The sequence below is a fragment of the Mus caroli genome, chromosome 13 (genome assembly GCF_900094665.2).
Source record: "Mus caroli chromosome 13, CAROLI_EIJ_v1.1, whole genome shotgun sequence".
NCBI classification, from domain to species: Eukaryota; Metazoa; Chordata; class Mammalia; order Rodentia; family Muridae; genus Mus; species Mus caroli.
This window is the reverse complement of record NC_034582.1, coordinates 12,410,494-12,431,377: the sequence shown is the minus strand read 5'-3', so window position 1 is coordinate 12,431,377 and position 20,884 is coordinate 12,410,494. Positions and strand designations below refer to the sequence as shown.

Here is a 20,884-nt window from a genome sequence, read left to right as displayed (position 1 = left end):
TCCCAGACACTGAAAGAAGAAGCTGTAACATTGAAATTGCCTTGGAGACTCAAAGATGTTAAAGATGCCAGAGCCATGGGATACATGATGAGGAAAGCTGCTAACGGGGAGTGGAACCAGCCCAGGAGAANGCAGTTTGTTGCAGTCAACAAAGATGAAAAAGGAGGGAGATCTGAAGACCACTTTGANATCAGCCATGGAGATGCAGAGTTTGGAGTTTGCCCAAATGGTTTCCTGCCTTATTTGGGGGATTACAGTTAATTAAGTTGACTGAATCTCAGAAGAGACCTTGAACTTTGGACTTTTAACATTGTTGCAACTGCTATAGACTATGAGGACTTTGAAAGTTGGACTAAATGCATTTTGCATTATGCTATGTTTAAGTATGGCCCCCATAGACTCATGTTTTGAACATATATATATATATATATATATATATATATATATATAATGCTTAATGCAAGACTAAAGTATGATATTATGATATGTGTGTGTGTGTGTGTGCATGCACGCATGTGTGTGTGCGTGCATATGTTCTAACTACATGTATATATGTATATGTTCCTGGTGCCTGTGGAGGCCAGAAGAAGGAATCAGATTACCTGTAACTGGAATTACAGAAATTTGTGAGCTACTGTATGGATTCTGGGAATTGGACCAGTGTCCTCTGTAGGAACAGCATGAATTCATAACTGATGAGCCATCTCTTCAACCCCAGAATTAATGAGGTTTTGACATTAAAGTATGAAAGACTTGTGTGTATTAACTTGAAAATAAGATTTATTTATCAAAATTGAGCCAAAGGGGAAGTTGACTGTGATCAATACATGTTTTGTGTAACTCTTAGTGAACTAATTCAAATTTTAAAATAGTAGGGAAACTGAGAAGAGAAGAGAAGAGAAGAGAAGAGAAGAGAAGAGAAGAGAAGAGAAGAGAAGAGAAGAGAAGGGAAGCGAACAGGAGAGGAAAGGAAAGGAAAGGAAAGGAAAGGAAAGGAAAGGAAAGGAAAGAAAAGAAAAGAAAAGAAAAGAAAAGAAAAGAGCAAAAAAGTAGAGAAAAGCAAATTGAGTCAAAGAATAAAGCTCTGAACACCAGTTTTTAAAGCTTATCTCCATTGTCTAGGTAGAGCTGGGGGCTTACCTGCTTTTTGTTTCATGGCTTCATGTTATTTCTGTATTTTCTGTGGCAAGTTTTTTTAATAACAATTGAACTAACTTCTTGGCTATATCTATCATAAATTTTGCAGTGCTTATGGAACTTCTCAAATGCTATTTCAAAATTATTCTCCTTTTACACTAAAATGATTAAATTGCTAAAGTTGATACTATATGTGAATGGTCTCAATCTGAAATTCATAATGTTCCAAAACTGAGTGCTTTGATACCACAAATGGAAATTTTCATCTCATAATATGGGTTGCATCATAAGTCCACTAGGAAAACATCCTATAAAATTAGCTTTCAACTAGAATATAGAGTATAGATGGAACATAAGTGTGTATTCTTTCCAAAATCTTATTATGTATGTATAACTATTCCAGCATTGGAAAAATCCCTTCTGTCATAAGCATTTCATATAAGGACTGTTTGATTTTAATGATAAAGGAGAGTAATGTAATACCTTTGTTTTCTGAGACACTATTGCATGTTTTGCTATTTTTTGTTTTTTGTTTTTGTTTATTTTCTAAATTTTTTTGAATTTTTCTGATTTTACTGAATAGTTTTTGTTTTGTTTTTGGTTTTCCTGAATTTTCCTAATGAAGTAGATTGATGATGATGTTCTTCAGGTTTGGGAGACATGTTTTATGGTATGAATGGAGTGTCCCTTGTTGTTGATTATTAGGTCACTCTGAACATTTTCTAGTCAGGTATGACTTTGTCCCTTCCAGGCCTTCTCAGCATGGTCCCTGGAATGTCTTCCCATGCTTGTTTGCCAGATAGCCCTTGAGGTCACCCAGAAGTGCTAACTGAAGGCATTATAATGCAACTCTGGACAGACTTAAATAAGATCCTAAAAGTACACGGATTGTGGAAGGACTTTGTGTCTAGGGAAATCTAGAGTTTGCTAAAATAGTTAAATAACAACCCTACCAAATTATAAAGCCAAAAAGAAACTAATATTATCCAGTTAATTCTGTTTATGTTATTTTAAAAATCAATATTTGTTGAACATCTATCAGATATATAGCAGATGATCAAACAGATGTTATTAAATAGCTGGAAGGGACAAGCAACCTTTAACCCTAACATTTAAGTGGAATTTCCCACGCAGGGCTGGAAGCTTCTGTAAGCTTCTGGACCTAGTTCTCTCCTCCCCTCACCTCCCCTCTGTGGCCTCAATTTTTCTTCACACCTTACATCTGGCACATAAGTATTTATATACCAGCATAGCGGTATATAAATAATCCCATCACTTTGGAGGCAGAGACAGATAGATGTACCTCTGTCAATTTGAAGGGTATTCCTGGACGACTTAGTAAATTTCAGAACAGCCAGACAGCTACATAATGATAACCTGTCTCAAAATCTACATTAGTATTTGTACTCATTATCAATTAATAAGCATTCCTGATCATGCATTTAACACATGTGTGTTGCACAGATAAATGCATGTGCCTAAATCCATACACAGTTTCTTGGTAAAGCCAGAGCATGAGTGCTGTGTCCTGAGTTGGAAGCACAGTCATTTTTTTTTTTTTTTTTTTTTTTGGTGCCAGGGCCATAACTACCATGTCAATTAATCCCTACAAATGCAATAGAGAAATTAATACCCTTTCATATAGTGGGGATTCTGAGCCTCAGAGTTCTTCAGTGCTTTGCCCCAGATCAATGGCTGGATCTGTCCCTCTCACATTTTGGGTGCAGTTCCTTCCCACTGCGCAGCTTTTGAGTTGTGCCAGGGTGTTCTTTGCTTCCTATGAGGGAACAGTTTAATTTATTGATTTATCGTGCCCCCTGATGCCAAGCAATTGCTTTAGCTTTATTGCTCCTCTCCAGTGACTTGATTTGACAGAATTGTCCACACTGGACAGTTATTCTCATGGTAAATCAAATTATGCCTCTCCAGTTTTTTCCCTTTGACTGACTGTCCGAATGCTAAGAGCCTCCTCAATGACTAGCATTAGAGTTACTTAATTACAGTCCAAGCTCAGCTGGCAATGGCTTGTGAAATCCTGGGTCAGCACTCACTCTCTTTAAGCCACCATTATCTTATCATTGAAGAGAAGATACTACTTTGGGCCTTGTCTTGTCAATCAGTAGATTTAATGAAACATGTTTGGTTCATAATATAATGAGTGGTCTTAAATGAGTTTTGTTATAGCTGCTGACATTGCATTAATTATGGCTGTTGTTGGCTTTAATATTTAATTGCAGTGTTATCTCTGTTGAATGACCTTCACTGACCTCTATGACAGGAGTCACGTTGTGTTAAAACAGGAAGAATTAAATATTTGCTTCTCACTGGACATTGTTCCTTCCTTGTGGAGCTTTTTTTTTTATGTCCTAGATTGATTTTAAGGCTTTTGTTTTCTATCTCCTCTCTTATAATTACAAATTTTGGTAAAACTTATTGATTATTATTGCCTGCCCCTTCTTTGTGCCTCACATATCAGAGTTGTGTGGAGTTTGTTGAATTAAGTGAATTTGTCAAATGGGGATACATTGTAAATTGCCTAGATTCGTCTTCTTCTGGGCATCTTTACTAATGCCATTGTTGGTACCACCTCAGTTTTGATATGTGCAAAGAAAGTGAAGTCTTAAGCTGGTTTTCCTACTTTCCACATTTTTTGTGTGTGTTGGATAGAGGGTATCTGTATGTGGAGGTGGTGAGGAGACACTGGAAAATGAACCTAGAGTCTTACACATAGCATTTTCCTGTATCTTAACCCCCACTACCCCCCACCCCCATTTCAATTTTTAGACAGGGTCTTACTAATCTGTCCAGGTTGGCCTTGAGCTCAGTTGGTAACCCACACAGGACTTGCGTTTGGAATTCTCCTGCCTCCGTATCTCAAGCAGCTTGGATTACAGGCCTGTGCCCACAGGGACAGCTGAGGGTATCAGTTTTTAAATTTTGTGCTTTTTTTGTTTGTTTTTCTAGTGCTACATTACAGATATTTTTCTTTTTCTTCCATAGTACTTTATAAAAAGACTTACTTTTCTTTAGACTTGCATTGCTCACATCACTCTAAGGTATACATTTATCACCCCATCATTAATACATTACCATTTGACTATCATTAGGCTGTCACTCTGTAAAACCCCTGAGAAAGAAAGAGAGTCCTTATTTTAAATAGGCCTGATACTTTGCTAAAGAGGTTAGTGCACTATCTGAAATTCTATTCTTGGCAAGAATAGGCTTTTGAAACATCAAGAAGAAATGAAATTTAGAGGTCCCCCCAAACAATGAAAGGTCTGGGAAGAAAAAAGTATTAAATGGGGGTGAAAACAGTCTAATCTAAAACATTGCCAAAGGACAAAACTCACATAAGAGTTCCAGGGAAGTTATTTATTTTGAAATAATTTAATATGAAATAAGAAGACTCCGAATGATCAGAAAGAATGAAATTAGAGTCAAGAAATCCACATAAAGGAAAATTATGGTTTAAAGTCCCTGAAGGGGTCTGGCAAGGAGGCTCTGGTTAAAAGTGAACTGCTCCCTGAGGTCCCAAGCTTGCTTCCTAATATCCCCATCAGGATACTGATACCTGCTTGTTACTCCAGCTCCAAGGGATGTGATTCTATTTCTTCTGGCCTTCATGGATATCAACTCTCAGGTGTACCCCCTGCCCCAATATATATACTTAAAAAAAAACTATATTATGTCTCTGAAGATTCTCTGGTCCATTTTTGGTAGCCATAATACAGAAAATATTTATTTAATATTTTTATTAAAATTTTAGACACTGGAGTCTTGGCTAGATGAGAGAAGGAAGGTGAGCCATTTACTAACCCTTTCCAAGGAAATGTTTGAGAAGAGCTGGCAGGAGGCATGCCTTAATTTCCAATGAAACCTTGATGAGACAACACACTGGAGGTCCTGGGTGAGATATATGTTAAGATAGTCTTCTGACTTCAGAACTATTTGAAAACGATGTTGGGAAAAGCTCCACAAACAATACTGGAGAATTACCTAAGATTCTAGGTCATTGAGCAGTTTTTTCCAGGGACAGTACTGTCTCTGGGACCATAAGACCTGGGCCAAGATAAAAGCCTATGGAATCTTACCAGTTCCATACTGTACACTAAAAGGAGAGTGTCTGCCAAGAGATGCAGTCAAGCCAGCTTTTTGTATGGATCAAAGCTCAGTCCTGCTGATTTGCTTCATTGTCCAGATGTCACAGCAAACGACAATGAGAAATGGCAGGTCAGTTTCTCATGCCAAACATCAGACAAATTTGTATTTTTGCTTAAAGCTAAGTATTGATCTGGTAAATGTCTCAACTAGGAACTACTACGTGCAGATAGCAGTCAAGTTAGAGGTAAAAGAAGTGTGATCCCTAATGCTGCTTCTGTGAAATATTTCAATCAACTGCCTCTAGCTTTTGCTTCACAAAACTTTGACACATGTCCCTTGACCTTTACCAACTACCCTTTCACGTTTGACACTTAACATTTGCTACGTGATTAAAATTCAGCGTTAATTAATTTCAATGCTATCAGTTAAGTTATATTTAGCTAAGAACACTCACTTTTGTCTTTTGTGAGTAGCACTGCAGCGCTATTACAAAGAGGTAGTCAGGAGGGCAACAGAGATACGAGAAGAGAAGAATGATTCAGTGTGCGGATAATTGTTTCAAGTGAAATTTAGCTTGGTATTTTTGTTCCTGTCCTCAGCAGAACTGAGATTTAGCACCTCCGGCTGGCATTTAGCCCCCACCCCCACAGAGAAGGAGGCTGTGCTGGGTGGATGCTGAGAATGAGCCACACCAGAATTAAATTATAGCACAGTTCTAACACTGGCAAGGGTTTTCTCTGGCCAGCTCGTGTGTACAAACCTGGTAATGCCAAAAGAAAAGCAAGGCATTGCTAGCAAGGCTTTCCATATGGTGTAGCATTGGCCTGAATGATGGGGGTTGAATTCTTGCTAGAGAGTTACTCTCTGAAACAGTGGCTATTCCTCACACAACCTTATTGGATACCAGAATACTTGAGCACAGCAGAGTCAGACATTCAATCTTAAAAGGCTACCCATGAAGTCATCTTAATGATGACTTATGTCATAGTGTAACCCAAATGCTTATTAGAAGTAGATACCAGTCCTATCTCTCCATAGGGTTTTTTTTTTCATGGAAGAATATGTTTTTATTGGCTCTTATTCCACATACCCTCACCTTTTATAAATACATTATGGCAACAATGTGGTTCACTAAATCTGAATCTCAAAATGCTCTAGAACCATTATCACTGTTGTTCTGGTCTGAACTCAAAGTCCTTAAGTGTGTTGCACCACTGAAATGCTTCTATCAAGTACAGGATAGAAAGAGAGGTCAGGTAAGGAAACACAGTTTACAATTTAGTTGCTAAAGATGCAATCTCCCATTTTGTATTCTTCTAGTTGTTTAAAATAAATGTTTTGTCTTTTAGTAACCCAACTTTTACATTGCAGAGTCTGGCCTCAAGCCATCATGGCCTACTCTTAATAATAGGTAAAGCAGATTATATATATATTGATTATATATAGCAGACTTTAGATTTTTGAACAATAACAAGAATTTAGCCCCCATTTCCAGGCTATGTAGTCAAATACCAAAGCACTCAGGTATATCAGGCATATGCTCCTGGTGAGATACTGTAGTAGTAACTGACCTATGGTCTTAGGTCATATCCCAAGCTATGCTTACTTTTTTCCCTAAGGGAACACTGAAAAGACGATCTAGGTCTCAGCACAGAAGAACCTACTCAGCATTCTAGCATGAAGTGTTTGGCTCTTTTTGTGTTCCCTCATCAGAACCCTATTCTTGAGAACCTGTAAAGTCTTTTCATCATAGAAAATATCACTGGGCAAACCTCCATGCTCAATTCCCTAACCTGGGTCTTTCCTAGACTCTTTATCAATTGACTATACTCGTGTGATTATCTTAATAGTCTTGTATCTTACACCTCCAGCTGTGACTTGCCTCTTGGACACAGACTCACTTTTCACATTGAAATGACTTCCTAATTCCACTGAACGGATGGACAGGAGTGCATGTATATCTCCCATGGCCTTCTCTGGTGCAGGTCCTAGCTTCCCTCCTGCAATTGACTTTGTTCAGATCCTGCCATTATTTAACACAAAAGATAAGGTGACCTTTGACATTAGTGCAGGACACTTAGATGAAAGAAGGAAGACAAAAAAATGATATTTAAAGTAGGTTAATATTTTAAGTATGAGAAGATTTTGTTTAATTGTACTTTTACAGTCCATGAGTCTCTTAGCCACTTTTGGCTTCAATTAGTATTTATGACAATAAGAGATAATTTTCAAGGGAAAGTTTAAAGATCTCTGTTTTGTAATATCTTTCTTCAATGTTGACTAAATAGATGGCTGTCTCTATATCTTGAGATTGAATATAGTTTACTTCCATAAACTATGTTTCTGGTTTTCTGTTTTCAGGTATTGCACAATGGCCTTGTTATGGAGATGAATCATCCAACTGTGGGGAAGATTTCAGTCCCAGGTTTGAATTTTTTTCGCTATTTTACTTAACACCTTCATTCATCAACTGTACATAGGCTTCCTACCACAGGGGTCTGAAAGCTCCTTAAAGAACTTATTGAAAAACAACTCAAATGTATAATTTGTATAAAAGGGAAATCCTATGATCATACCTACCTGTAAGAATGCATGCTGAGACTACAGGCTATGTGTCTTTTCACTAAAGAATGTTAAAATGTCTCAGTGACAAAAGTGTGCATGTTTCCTTATTGCATATTATGCAGTTATGGGCACTTGAAAGTAAATTATGTAATTATCAATAGACAAATAATAATAATAGATATGTTATAGACCAGAAATATTTTGTGGTTCCTGTGAAGGAAGAACAGGAATGTGGGAGTGGCCATCTATCAGAACCGTGTTCCAATGTACAGATCTTGACTTTCCAGGTCAAAAAATTAAGTGCTAATAAACTGTGGTTTTCAAATGTTGACTCATACCAGATAAGCTCAACAAAGTCTATTGCTTAGGCAAAAATGCCATTTTCATTTCCAGAGGGATCTTTGTGATAGCCAGGAGCATCCTCTATTTTTCAGTTTCAAAAGCAACCTGATAAGATTTCCTGAAGCTGCTCAGATAATGACCATTGATGACCAGAAACATGTATCCAGAGGGAAACATGAGGAATAGAAGCAAATTGAGAGGATGTGGATGTGAAGGGTGTACGAAGGGCTGTGTGTGGAGAAGGAAGGTTAATGAGGGAGTCACACAATCACAGGCTATACATGTTAACATGGCATTTAGAAAGATCTTGAAGAAAATGTTGATGAAGTTGTGTATCATTCACCCATACAATGAGCATAGGGTGAACGTCTGGTATTGTTTTGGAGTCCACACACAGACCTTGTACTTATTAGTATGTCAAACACTATGAACTATGCTTCTGAAAGTCCCGAAATAAAGGGAAGTAAAGTGTGCTGTCCTAGAGACTGACAAGTACGCAGGTGCTTCTGTAGTTTGGGGGACTGAGGAACACTTATTTGGTAGGCTGCTTCATAAACTAAAGTTGAAGAAAAAATAAAGTTGGCTTTGAAGAAAAAAAGGCAACGTTTGAAACCTGATATAAGAAAGATCTGGGTGTGCTTAAAGGTTAGAAAAGACCATTTGGCTGGAAAACACACTAAGGGCACAGGCAGAGGCTTGAGCCGCCACCAACTCAGACTTGCCCTAATCTCCACCGAGAGAGCAGAGCAGCACACTTTAGACTTGAAGTCCCAAGTTAAGATCTTATTACACGTGCGGATGCAATCGTCTCTTAAATGTGTTAGAACCAAAACAGCCATTGCAATACTTTTAGGATGAGAAGACCTGAAAACTATTTTGCTCAGTTTCTAATTTTTTTAACAGTGAAAGTGATTTTTTTTAAATTACAAAGTCTCTATATTTTCAACAGATCAAAGGATATTGCTGGTTGCTAGATGAAGAGTCCAACCAGGCCCTTAGCTCTCCTGCTTTGCCCCTCCACATGCTAGCATTCTCCAATCCCCTTCCTTACAGATGCGGACTTGTTGTGGGAGGACTTGGACAAAGGTCTTCTTGTCCCAGACAAGGCACAAATAACAGAAACATAGAAATGATCTACTCAAGTATAACTTTGTAAATTAGTCAGTATAATGGGGTTACTAACAGGAACATGGTAATGGATTCCTTATGGAGAGATGGCTACTTAGAGGTAGTTATACCACTGAGGAAAAACATTTGTCTCCTCTGGCAACTGTTAATCACATAAGTATTTGGGAAAGGGGCAGTTCATGAGCCCCTTTCCCTTAACAATGGTTATAAATCCTTGGGGTGGCACTTGAGTTTCTCTGTTCTCCATAACTGAAAACCAATGGGCCCAGTTTTATGTGGATTGGATCATGGGAATTAATGTTCACAGTTGCTGGCAGTTCAAGCAAAAATAGTCACCCCATGCCCATTGGACAGTTTCACAAGAGACCCCAAAACAGAGTTCTGAACTACTGATCTAAGTTGACTCCATATTTTACAGATGAGATCATAGAGTCATTTGCATCCCCATAAATGAGAAGAAACAGTCTTCATTTTAAAACAATAGAGTTGTTAGCCAGACCCTGAAGGAAAATAGAACCCAGTGGAGAATGTAGGAGAATCTCACTGGAGAGCCACTTTACTCGTCTGTTAGATGTGAAATTTGCTGGGTTTTGTATAAAAAGAATAAAGGCTCAATCTCAAGAAAGAGATTCTTTTAATTTAGGGAAAGGGAGACTATTTCCATTGCTCAGTTTAGTCTGGGAATGTATCAAGTAGTCATGGTCACAATAATGTGTGTAACAAAGAACACAAAACCTTAGTCTCTTTCTGTGTTCCTTTATTGCATCTGTGTGATCAGATGGGAAACGTAGACACAGGCTTTGCTCCAATGGGTGCCTTTATTTCTGAGTATACACGATGGCTGGCTTGATTTCTCACAGCATGCTGATCTCAGTTCTGCTCTGTGTATCTATTATGTCCCATGACAAGTGGCTGAAGAATTAGAAGAAACACCAAATCTATACTGTCACTTAAGTATTAACATCGAACCAGCAAACCTGACTGTTTGTCATTGACTAAGGTGATTTTAAGTTGTTTTCATAGGGCAGGCCTTTGAGAAGACTTCCTGGTGGAGAGATGAGCTTATTGCTGAACAAATAACTGGAGCCAAAAAGTCAATTTACAATGAAGTTTTCAGCTCTCCTACACTATCTCATTTCTGGTTTTACCCCTGGTAGATTATTTCTTCTTAATTTCTATACAGTTCATGTATACTTTTGGAATGTCTATCTTAATGACAGGATATCTTTCTATAAATTTATCAATATGAAAGTTATCAAACTTCAGGCTCATTAATTAATTTTTGGTTATGTAATAGAGACATTTGAATTTTCTAAATTTGTATAGTTTTGTATCTAAGTATAAGTATAAATACATATTTGTATTTATAGCTAAATTGTTACTATTAACAAACCCATCTATATTTTCTTTGTTATTCATGAATAATGATATGTGCTGAATTTCCATATGTTGCATACTTGGGGTCTTATATTATTACTGGTAACATATATCCTGAAAAAGAATATGCTGGTTTTCAGAGACAGAGTTTCACTATGCAGTTGTAGCTGACCTGGAACTCAGTATGTTGCCCAGGCTGGCTTTACATCTGCAGTGTTCATCCTCCCTTTCTCTCAGAGGTGCTGAGGTTACAATGTGAGTCACATCTGGTCTATGACCATTCTTGTGCAGCATCTTCAGATTCTTATTTTCGATGTGAAATCTACATGGCAGTCTCTCAGCTAAAGAGCTCCTACCTATGTACCAACAGAACACACCTCAAAGTCCTGCTTAGCCAATGCAAAATACTTAACCTTCTCTACACAGATTAACTAAAATTTGCATTCTCTTCACTATTCAAAGATGCTAGGTAGAGTTAGTTGCTCACAGAGCTTCTAGTTTGTGGGAAAGGCAGGGAGGGGACAATAAATGTGGAAAAGGAGGATGAGTGTTTCCATGGAAAACGAGAGGCTGAAGTCTACAGAGTGAAGACAGTTCCTGTGAGGGGTGTGGTTCAAATCAGTATTTAGAGACTGTAGCGTGGCACACTATGAAAATGTGCTAGAATTGAGAAAATGGGAAGAAATGGCTTGAAGTCACTCTGGAGAGTGATCTAGATGTCAGATGAATGAGGTCTTAGACAACTCATGATGAAGTTAAGACCAAATCAGAGGTTTCAGAGTCATCTAGAGCAGTGTCTCTCGGTCTCTTCTGCATAATATCTGAAAGCTTGTCTCGGAACTGGAGCATGGACAGAAACGCCAGCCCCACCAGAGCAGATGATATCGTGGATTAATTTTAGGAATGATTTCTGTTTCTACCAAAACCTATGGTGTCCTGAGGTTTTTTGTTTTTTGTTTTGGTTTGTTTGTTTGTTCTTAAATTTAAATTAATTATTTTATTTATATATACTCCAAATGTTGTTGCCCTCCAGGTCCCTTCTCTCAGAGTTCTTCATCCTATTCCCTCTCCCCTTCCCTTTGTCTCTGAGAGGGTGCTACCCACTGCCCCCCTTCCCCCTTCCCTGGTGCATCAAATCGGTACAGGTTTAGGCACATCCTCTCCCACTGAAGTTAGGCAAGGCAGTCTTCTGCTACATATGTGCTAGTGACCTTAGACCAGCCCAAGTATGCTCTTTGGTTGGTGGCTTAGGCTCTGGAAGCTCCCAGGGATCCAGGTTAGTTGACACTGTTGTTCTTCCTCTGGGGTTGCCATCCCTTTCAGCTCATTCAATCCTACCCCTAACTCTTCCATAGCGGTCCAGGACCTCAGTCTAATGGTTGGCTGTAAGTATCTGCATGTTTCAGTCCAGCTGTCCTGAGTTTTTAACTGTGAAATTAATAAAAATGTGTGCTTATTAAATATAGAAAATAAAGACATATTCAAGTCCCAGCAGAAGTTCTACAATGAGACAGATGATATAAACACTAACTGACTGTCACAATAATGGAAAGAGCTTGCATAAATTATCACAAAATCTGTCAATTCTCACTGAACCGCTCACTGCATCTTACAGTGCCACTGGCCATTGGCCTACTAGCCAGAGCAGATCCTGCTGTCCTTCCGTATTCCGTGGAGGTGCCAAAATGGCCTTGGTACTGTGCCCTGAACTTCAAAGTCTGTCACTGCAGTAGACTTGGCTGTGTAGCTCTAAAGTTGTTCACTGTAACCTTTCAAATTTGTACCCATGAAAATACACTGTGCTCATTTGACTCCAGGAACTTCTGGGAAGTGTTCACTGGTGATTGTGTCAGTGCCCTGTGGGGACACAGTCTTCTATGCATGTGAAAGGATTCTAAAGTGAATTACTCTGCATGCTTGTCTCTGATCTGTGTTTTCCAAAAAGAGCTCCACATTATTTTAAATAATGGGAAGCCTTACATTTCTCTCCACAGCATTCTAATCTTCATCCTTAGGACTTACCAATTTCAATCAGCGGACATTGGATAAAGTACGGGAAGTCATCAATTTGAACATGTGTAGCTTGAGCCAAACTATTGAAAACATTTTAAACTTTAGCGATTTTTTTAAAATTTGAATTACTTGCTAGACTTTTCATGAAAGATGCTCTAAAACACCCTTCTGGTCTTGACACAGAACATCTCTGTGTCAACTTAGGAGGGAAAAATCACATCAGCACTGCCTGAAGCAAGTTAATTTTAAAAGCTATTATGATAAAAAAAAAAAAAACTTCTAAAGATGATGTATACCAAGTTTATTCCACATAAAATTTTAAGTAAACAGCCTTGGAAACCGTTTTGGAAGTTTGACCAATGAGATCGTCTGAAGGTTAGGGCACTGTGTAAACACAGTGGCTACCTAGCCTGGTCTGTGGGCAGACATTCCTGAGCCGTGGACTCTTCCACCTTGCCTCGTTACTTTCATCTTTCTTCCTTCCCTTTAGATATGAAAGTAGATGTTTCTGAAATCAAAGTATAGCTAAATTTTTAGACTAACTGACAACAATTGGGAAAGCTGTTGCAGATCTTACCTGGCAAGAGGAAAAGGAGAAACCAGGGTTTCTGTCATTACTCCTCTATGAAGTGCAATATATTTGTCTTCACAAGAAATCCAATATGAATCTGATGCAAGAGGTTTCTTCCTAAGACAGAAGCCTCTCAGAGGACCCTTTCAAAGGGAAAGTAAAAGATACTGTAATTTTCTTGGGTGAACTTTCAATTGGACATATAGATTCTTCAATATTTCTTCAACTCTTCCCATGTTAGGAGTATGCCAAAAGTAACCTGATCAAATACCCAAGTGCTGAGCTTAACATAGAAATCGAAACAAAACTGAAATAATGACACAAGAAGGCTGGAGGCCATAGTGACTGGAAAATATTCACTTTTGTCTTAGAGGGCCCGTAAACCATGTTTTAGTATTGGCTCTTCAATTCTTGGCATGTAAGCTGGATCTAATTTTCATTTACTACCCAAAGAGGTCTCATTCTGGATTAGATGTATGTATTTTCTAGTGCGTCTTTGTTGTAAATTAAATGAAGTTGAGCATTCAAACATTGGAGAAACAATAAAATATATAAATTAATAAAAAGTAGTAGATTTTAAACCATCTTCCAGTTCCTACTTCCATGTTAAGGACTTTAAGTAGGTAATCAAGAAGTTATATTTCCTTGGCTTCTAGGTGACTTCCCCATAGACGAGCTGTTTGATTTCATCACTGTATTTGTTCTTGGATGGATGGGGATGGTGGTACCAGTTTAGTCCTCATTAAAGAGAGAGTGGCTCTACTTACTGCTATCTCACCAAGAAGAGACACTGGCACACAAAGAAATGAGTATTTGCCTGAATTCCAAAGCAAAATTATTTACTCTCCCATAAATCTTTACTAGGTTAAGATGCATTCCTGTAATGAAGACTTAGTCAAAGAAAATGTTATTGGAGAAAGCCTGCTTTTCATTTAAAAGTACCATATAAGCTAAATGGGTGGCAAACATCTGTAAACCCAGCTGTCAACAGGCTGAGGTAGAATTGTGAGTATAAGGCCAGCCTAGGCTATATAGCAAGTTCAGAATCAGCTAGAAAAGACAAACCTCTGTCTTCTAAAATATAGATGAATACAGTTTTAAACTAAATTAAAAAAAATAAAAGATGATAGTTGGATTATGATTCAGCAGACAACATTGTGTTAATATCAAAAAGATGTTGGTAGAGCTAGAAGTAGGCATTAAGGGGTTAAATTAAAACCCCAGGAATTAACCAATGAGTCATAGGCAGTATCCCACTTGCCACATCACCCCAAACCTTAAGGAGGTTTTGGCATGGAGCTGGGTCTGTGGGCCTCCAAACTTATCTACTCAGCTTGAGCTATTGCTGTCTTCTCCGTGTTTGTTACATATCTGCTTTAATGAAGTCATGTCTGCACGTTGTCATGACTTTATCTGGCAGTAGACTTAGCAGCCAGTGTGTTTCTGGGCTCAGGTTTTGAGGATGATTAAGACATCATGTAGAGGGGGAGGACAAGGAGGCCTTAGAAGGCTCCCCCAGGTTCTCCTTCACCTGGACGTTACATAAGTGACAGGGGGCTGTGTTCCTGGCATAGTGGGAAGCCTACTAATCTTACCCTTTAAAAAGTTATCCTAAGATAAACCCTTAATTATTTTTAAAAGCTGTGACTTTCAAGAACAGATAAGCAACATCCTAATTTTGATTAAACTAAAAATTAAGAAATAATGTCAGTTAATACATTTTCAAATGTGAAGACACAGTCCTCCATGCTGTCTGCATCTCCAGAGAATCAAAGAAGAGCCAGCCCACAGAGAAACTCTACCAGGTTGAATCTGCGTCCTCTTAGTTGCTGGATCTTTGGGTTAATGTCATTTTACCTTTGATTGCTTTTAATATCACTAGTATTTCTCATTCTTCAATATAAAAGGAAAATGTATTTCTCTATATTTCATAAAATTTTATTTTATGAGTAGGTTTAATGTCATTGATGGTGTGGAGTATTCAGATATGAAGGTATACATGTGAGCAAACATTTGCTAGGGAGTTCTCTTTATATGCTGTCTGAGCACTTATGGCTATGATCTGTTATATCTCTAGGATAATTCAGTACATGCCCTTTTCATGTCCATTTTGTAGGTGGAGAAAGTGAGACTTGCTGAGTGTTGCTGCACTGAGCAAATATTAGTTGAGTAATTTGACCCAACACCTGTCACTAAACATATTCTTTCTGTTCAGAAAGGAAAGTTGAGCCTAATATATAGATTTTTGGATTTAGCCTCCATTTAAAAGTAACTAAATGTATAATAAACTTTATTTTATTTTAGCTTATAGGTAATATAAGATTAATACTGTTTAGATTTCATGAATTGAAGCTTACATTGAGCACATCTCCTTTGGGGATTGTTTGTGTTTTACTAGGTTTTTATTTATTTATTTTTTTCTTCTCCAGAAAATATCCTGTTAGGCGACTTTGATATTCTCAAGAGCACAGAAGTGTAAATGCACCAAAACATGTGGCTTACATTCTCTCTGGTTGCCTTCTTTTCACACATTAACAGAAATGCAGTTTGTAAAGGAGAAGAATGAAAAATGTTTGTGATCTCTATATGGATTTCAGTCATCAAAAGACCGACCATGTTAACACCACTATCCAGCCTTACCCCATCATTTGTGTCTTTCCAGTGGCCTGCTTCTAGTCCTGGGGCTGTGTGGCAAGTTTCCACTTCCTTACATGGGGCTGGTTTTGCTTTACACTCAGGCCTTGATTTCCTTTGAGAAACATTAATTAAATCATAAAGAATGCTTTATCGGCATAAGAAAGTTAAAGATGATTTTTCCCTTCAAACATATGTTTGATAGTGTAGACAGAACAAGAGTACAGATAAATTAGTTGACAATTATTGAAGGATTCAACATTTTCAAAGTAAACCCGGTAGGAAGCAGAATGGTGTTCATCAAAGAGTGGGAAGGGGTGAGCAGAGTTAGTGTGTAGTAAGCACTGACCCTGAGTGTAGGAAGATGAGAGATAGCAAAAATGGCTACAGCAAATATTGCACAATGATATTAGTATAATCAGGCCACAGGACTGTGACCTTGAAGTACTCATTAAATGTTATGTCATAAACATAAATTTACCTACAAGAAAATATGAGTAAAATGAAATTTTCAAGTATCACAAGAAGTTATTGGCTAGATTCTACTTTTATATATGCATGTGTTATACAGGTATGGTGTAAATTTAAGACAGGGTAGACTGCATGTGTTATACATCTATGGTGTGCATTTATGACAGAGAAGTCTACATGTGTACATATATATCTTAGACTGCATATGTTATACATATATGATGTGCGTTTAAGACAGGGTAGATTGCATGTGCTATACATGTATAATATAAAATTAAGGCAGGGTAGACTATATGTATTATACATGTATAGAATGCATTTAAGACTGTATAGACTTCATTACTATACATGTATGGTATAACATTAAGACAGGGTAGACTGCATCTGAGATATATATATGCTGTAAAGTTGTGCAGTAAATCCCCAACCCAAATAAACCCAGGCAATGAAAACACAACTCAAGTAATGTGAATACAAGCTGCTTGCCTACATTGGGCAGCTCTACTGCTACACTACTCTATTCTCCAGCTATGAGATCCCTTGTAACTTTCGGTTTCTCCAGGCTGTGTGCTTCTGCTCCATTTTCTTTCCACCTCCTCCTCTTCATTCTTCCTCTCTCTCCTCCCTCTCCTCACTCTTCCTCTATCCACCAGCTCTAGCCTTTATTTTACAAGTTAAAATGGAGAGAAGGTTCACTCACACGAAGTCACCTGAGTATGTGATTCACTCCTAGTCCCAGGCAGCCCCTCTGGGGAAGCACTATTAGCATCAAAATGCAAACAGCACCAGGGCTGTGCACAACAAAAAATTAATGCATGGTGTACAAGACACTGTTAGAGCTCAGAAAACCTTGGAAGAAAATTTAGCGTTATAAGATACATTTGAAAATAATCAAGCCCACTTAATCCATCTCAGTGGAATCCTTCTTAATATCTTGTTGACACTGTAATAGTTTAAAAAAGGTATATATGCCAAGGACTCAGAATATATAAGAAGTAGAAATACATTATTGAACATTCCTGAACTATAAATAATACCTACTGTAGCAGAGTCTTAAGAAAAATGAAATTAGATACATTGTTAGTTTTTTCAGCTCTTAAAATAAGCATGCATGCTTTTCTAAGAACAATGACAAAACATAATTTCTTTGTTTAAGAGATGTTTATCTGGTATTTGCTAGTGCCAAGAGCTAGCTGATAGGCAGCACAGCGTAAGGGTACATGTGACAATGGTGAATCAGATGACCAGCCATACGACCAAAGAGAGCCTGAGGCTCACCACCAGATCTATAAGGCCTAACTGGACTCTAACTCGCTTTTCAACTAGGTCTTGTGTATAATGTATGTAGTGGACACTCTGTACCATGAAGCTCTACACAAAGTTATTCTGAATAGGTTGTGCAGATAAAATGATACTTCAGAGATGTCACCACAGAGAGAGCAGAAGAGATCCTGTAGTCATTAGAGTTGGACCATGGTACAGCTCGGTATTTCCAAAATGTTCCCTGGAGTAACCCTCGGTTCTTTGCAAAAATCAGCAATATTTGTCTCATCAAAGTTAACCATGTTGGCAAAAATCTCTGGGAAATCTACATTAAACAAAGGTCTGTAGATTTTAATTTCTGTACCTTTTCTCAGAAATACAGTCCCTTTTTATATGTGGAATTTTTGTTAGATGGGAATAATTTAATGAGTGTCATTTCCTTAAATCCATAAGTTAAGGAAATGGAGGAGTTAAGAAAAAGGACAGTAGAGACCTCTGAGCTCTTCTGAGAAGCCCGAGAAGAAGTGATTTGTAGGTCAGACCACTGGGAACATACATACTTTGCAGCCACGTGAGACAATCTGTAATTGCTATTTATTTCTTTAAAAATGACTAGGATGGGGCTGGCGAGATGGCTCAATGGGTAGGAGCACTGACTGCTCTTCCAAAGGTTCTGAGTTCAAATCCCAGCAACCACATGGTGGCTCACAACTACCCGTAATGAGATCTGACAGCCTCTTCTGGTGTGTCTGAAGACAGCTACAGTGTACTTACATATAATAAATAAATAAATAAATCTTAAAAAAAGAAAAAAAAATGACTAGGATGTACTAACAAAGAAAAAAAAAGAGCACATCAAACTTGTTGCTTAAATTTTCTCTTACTTTATAGCTCAAGGGACCAAGGATTCTGAGGACTGTTTAAAGAGTTTTTTTTTTTTCTTCCATGGGGGGTGGACAGTCATACACACTGGTCAATTTGTATCTCACCTCTGGGATCTTTGTGTCCTAGAGATCATGGTGATGAGGGGTGGGGTCATCTCCTGTCACCTAGAGCCATATTTAACAAGAAAAAGCTTTAGCAGTGAAGTAGGGCAGTGCTGGAGTGCAGAGCAGAAACAGCTCACATGGTGATGCTCTTGCACTAGAAGCAAGCATTCTCATGGAATCAAAGAAATCACTTGAAGAGAAAACATGTCCTTTTCATTGAGCTTCAATAACACCACACTAAGAGAAGTCTGCACCGTTGTTCATGCTCTGGCTCTTAAAATGAAGTTGATTAAGTGGAAAGCAACTTTTTCAATGTGACAAAGATGATGAGGTGATTACGGGGTAGGATTTAAGTGGTAATATGTGGAGAAATTAAGATGCATGACTGAGTAGCGGTGACAGTGTGGTATATGATGGATGCCTATAAATCCCCAGTTAATTCCCTAATGTGGCAAATGAGAAGAAACAGACTTTAACCTCCAAGAAGAAATCCTAAAGTATATTAGGAAAATGACATTTAATAGTAAGGATGATTTGACTGTCATTGTGTGGGAAAACCAGGTGAGTTATTTAAATAGGACTCAGGATCATACTTTTCCTATATTCTTATGTCAACAAAGTATTTTTTCCTATAAAAAAGATGCACATTTTTAGATGGTTTGGAGAAAAATTTGAAGATCTGAGAGAAGTACTTATTATGCTGTAAAGTCTTATGAGCTGGTAACAGGGCAGTCTTGCTTCAGGACTTGGGGCATGTTTTCCTATAAACTAAAGTATAGAGTAAGTTTGGTGATAATCTATAGAATGTATGTTATATGTGGGGATATGAATGTAAAGAAATGCCTTGTAACACACATCAAAATAAGGACAAGTACCATAAAGGATGCTAATAAAACTAGCTAATTGTTTGTGACCACAGCCATGCTGTCAGTTCCTTACTAACATGCCTTATATCAAACTTTCAGACAGATGACACTCTGAGAGTGTCACTCACAGTCTTAATTTATAAAATAATAAACTAAGCTGCAAGGAAATGTGATAATGTAGCTAAGGTCAGTCACACAGCTATACTCTGCAGCCAATTCTGACTTCATAAAGAATCCACATCCATTGATTGTGATACTCTGCTACTTCCTGAAGGCATTTCATTTGCATATTCATCAAAGACTTGGTGTATATATATATATACACACATATATATACACACACACATATATATACATACATATACATATACACACATACACATATATATGATATATGTGTATGTGTGTATATGTATATGTATGTATATATTTCTCAGAGTATAGTGGTTGCTTTGTGTTTGATCAATGGTGACTACTAAGTGAGTTACAGTTACTTCAGATTAATACAAGACCTGGCTTTATCTGGCAGCTTGAACCAAGTCGCACATGAGTTATTTGGCAAGACTGGGGCCTGTTAACTTTGAGCCCCTAAGCACTCAAAGTTGAGATATAGAGGAACACAGATCTCAAAAACTCTATCCAGATTTGATTATAGTTTCTCTTTGTGGCCTTTAATGATTTTGTTACTTCTTTTCTTACCTCATGTACTTCAGGTCTATTTTCACATAAACATATATGATCCCTCCTTTATGAGTATTTCATTGTTGGAGGCATTGTGGAATGTCCCAGGAAGACTGAGAGTGAGCCAACTTTAAGGAACCATTTCACATTGGTCGGCATATTTATATGGATAAGACAAAACCACTAGCTATTCCAACAGCAAGCCTAGCTCCAACTTTGCACCAGTTTATATAGCAAGATGTTCTAGAAGTCCCTGTGTGTGTGTGGGGGGGGGGGCAACTCCTACCTCCCAAAATGTCACCCTATTCACAAGTTGCACAAGACATGCAGAAAAGCTACCTTTCTCCAAGATCCATGACTTCACTATCCTCAGATATTTGGCTAGCTTTCTAATAGTAGGCATGATTTCCTCTCTTGTTGAGTGAAAGGGTCTCAGATCCAATTGGAGAGCTATTGGCTACTATCAATGTATATGCGCCACTACTGTATGCTTGGGATTATCCTGTCATGATGGTTGTTGTTGTGCTTCATAGACATCATCTCTGGGTAGGACTAGTGGTTGCTTTCCTCTTTGGGAAGTGTGATGGTTTGTATATCCTTGGACCAGGGAGTGGCACCATCTGAAGGTGTGGCCTTGTTGGAATAGGTGTGGCCTGGTTGGAATGGGTGTGTCACTGTGGGTGTGGGTATAAGATCCTCACCCTAGTTGCCTGGAAGTCAGTCTTCCACTAGCAGCCTTTGGATGA

General features: G+C 38.1%; 1 protein-coding gene across 4 annotated transcripts in view; it reads left to right on the top strand.

Moving 5' to 3' along the window:
- Sugct (succinyl-CoA:glutarate-CoA transferase) overlaps positions 1-20,884 on the top strand; it is a 778,692-nt gene that overhangs the window by 663,116 nt on the left and 94,692 nt on the right. For all 4 annotated transcript variants that reach the window (XR_003834661.1, XM_021180767.2, XM_029468350.1 and 1 more), the window contains exon 13: positions 7,600-7,663. Coding sequence is in view for 3 of the 4 variants with exons in the window: in XM_021180767.2 (XP_021036426.1) it covers positions 7,600-7,663 (64 nt within the window). In the remaining variant the exon portion in view is untranslated. The remainder of the gene's footprint in view (positions 1-7,599; positions 7,664-20,884) is intronic.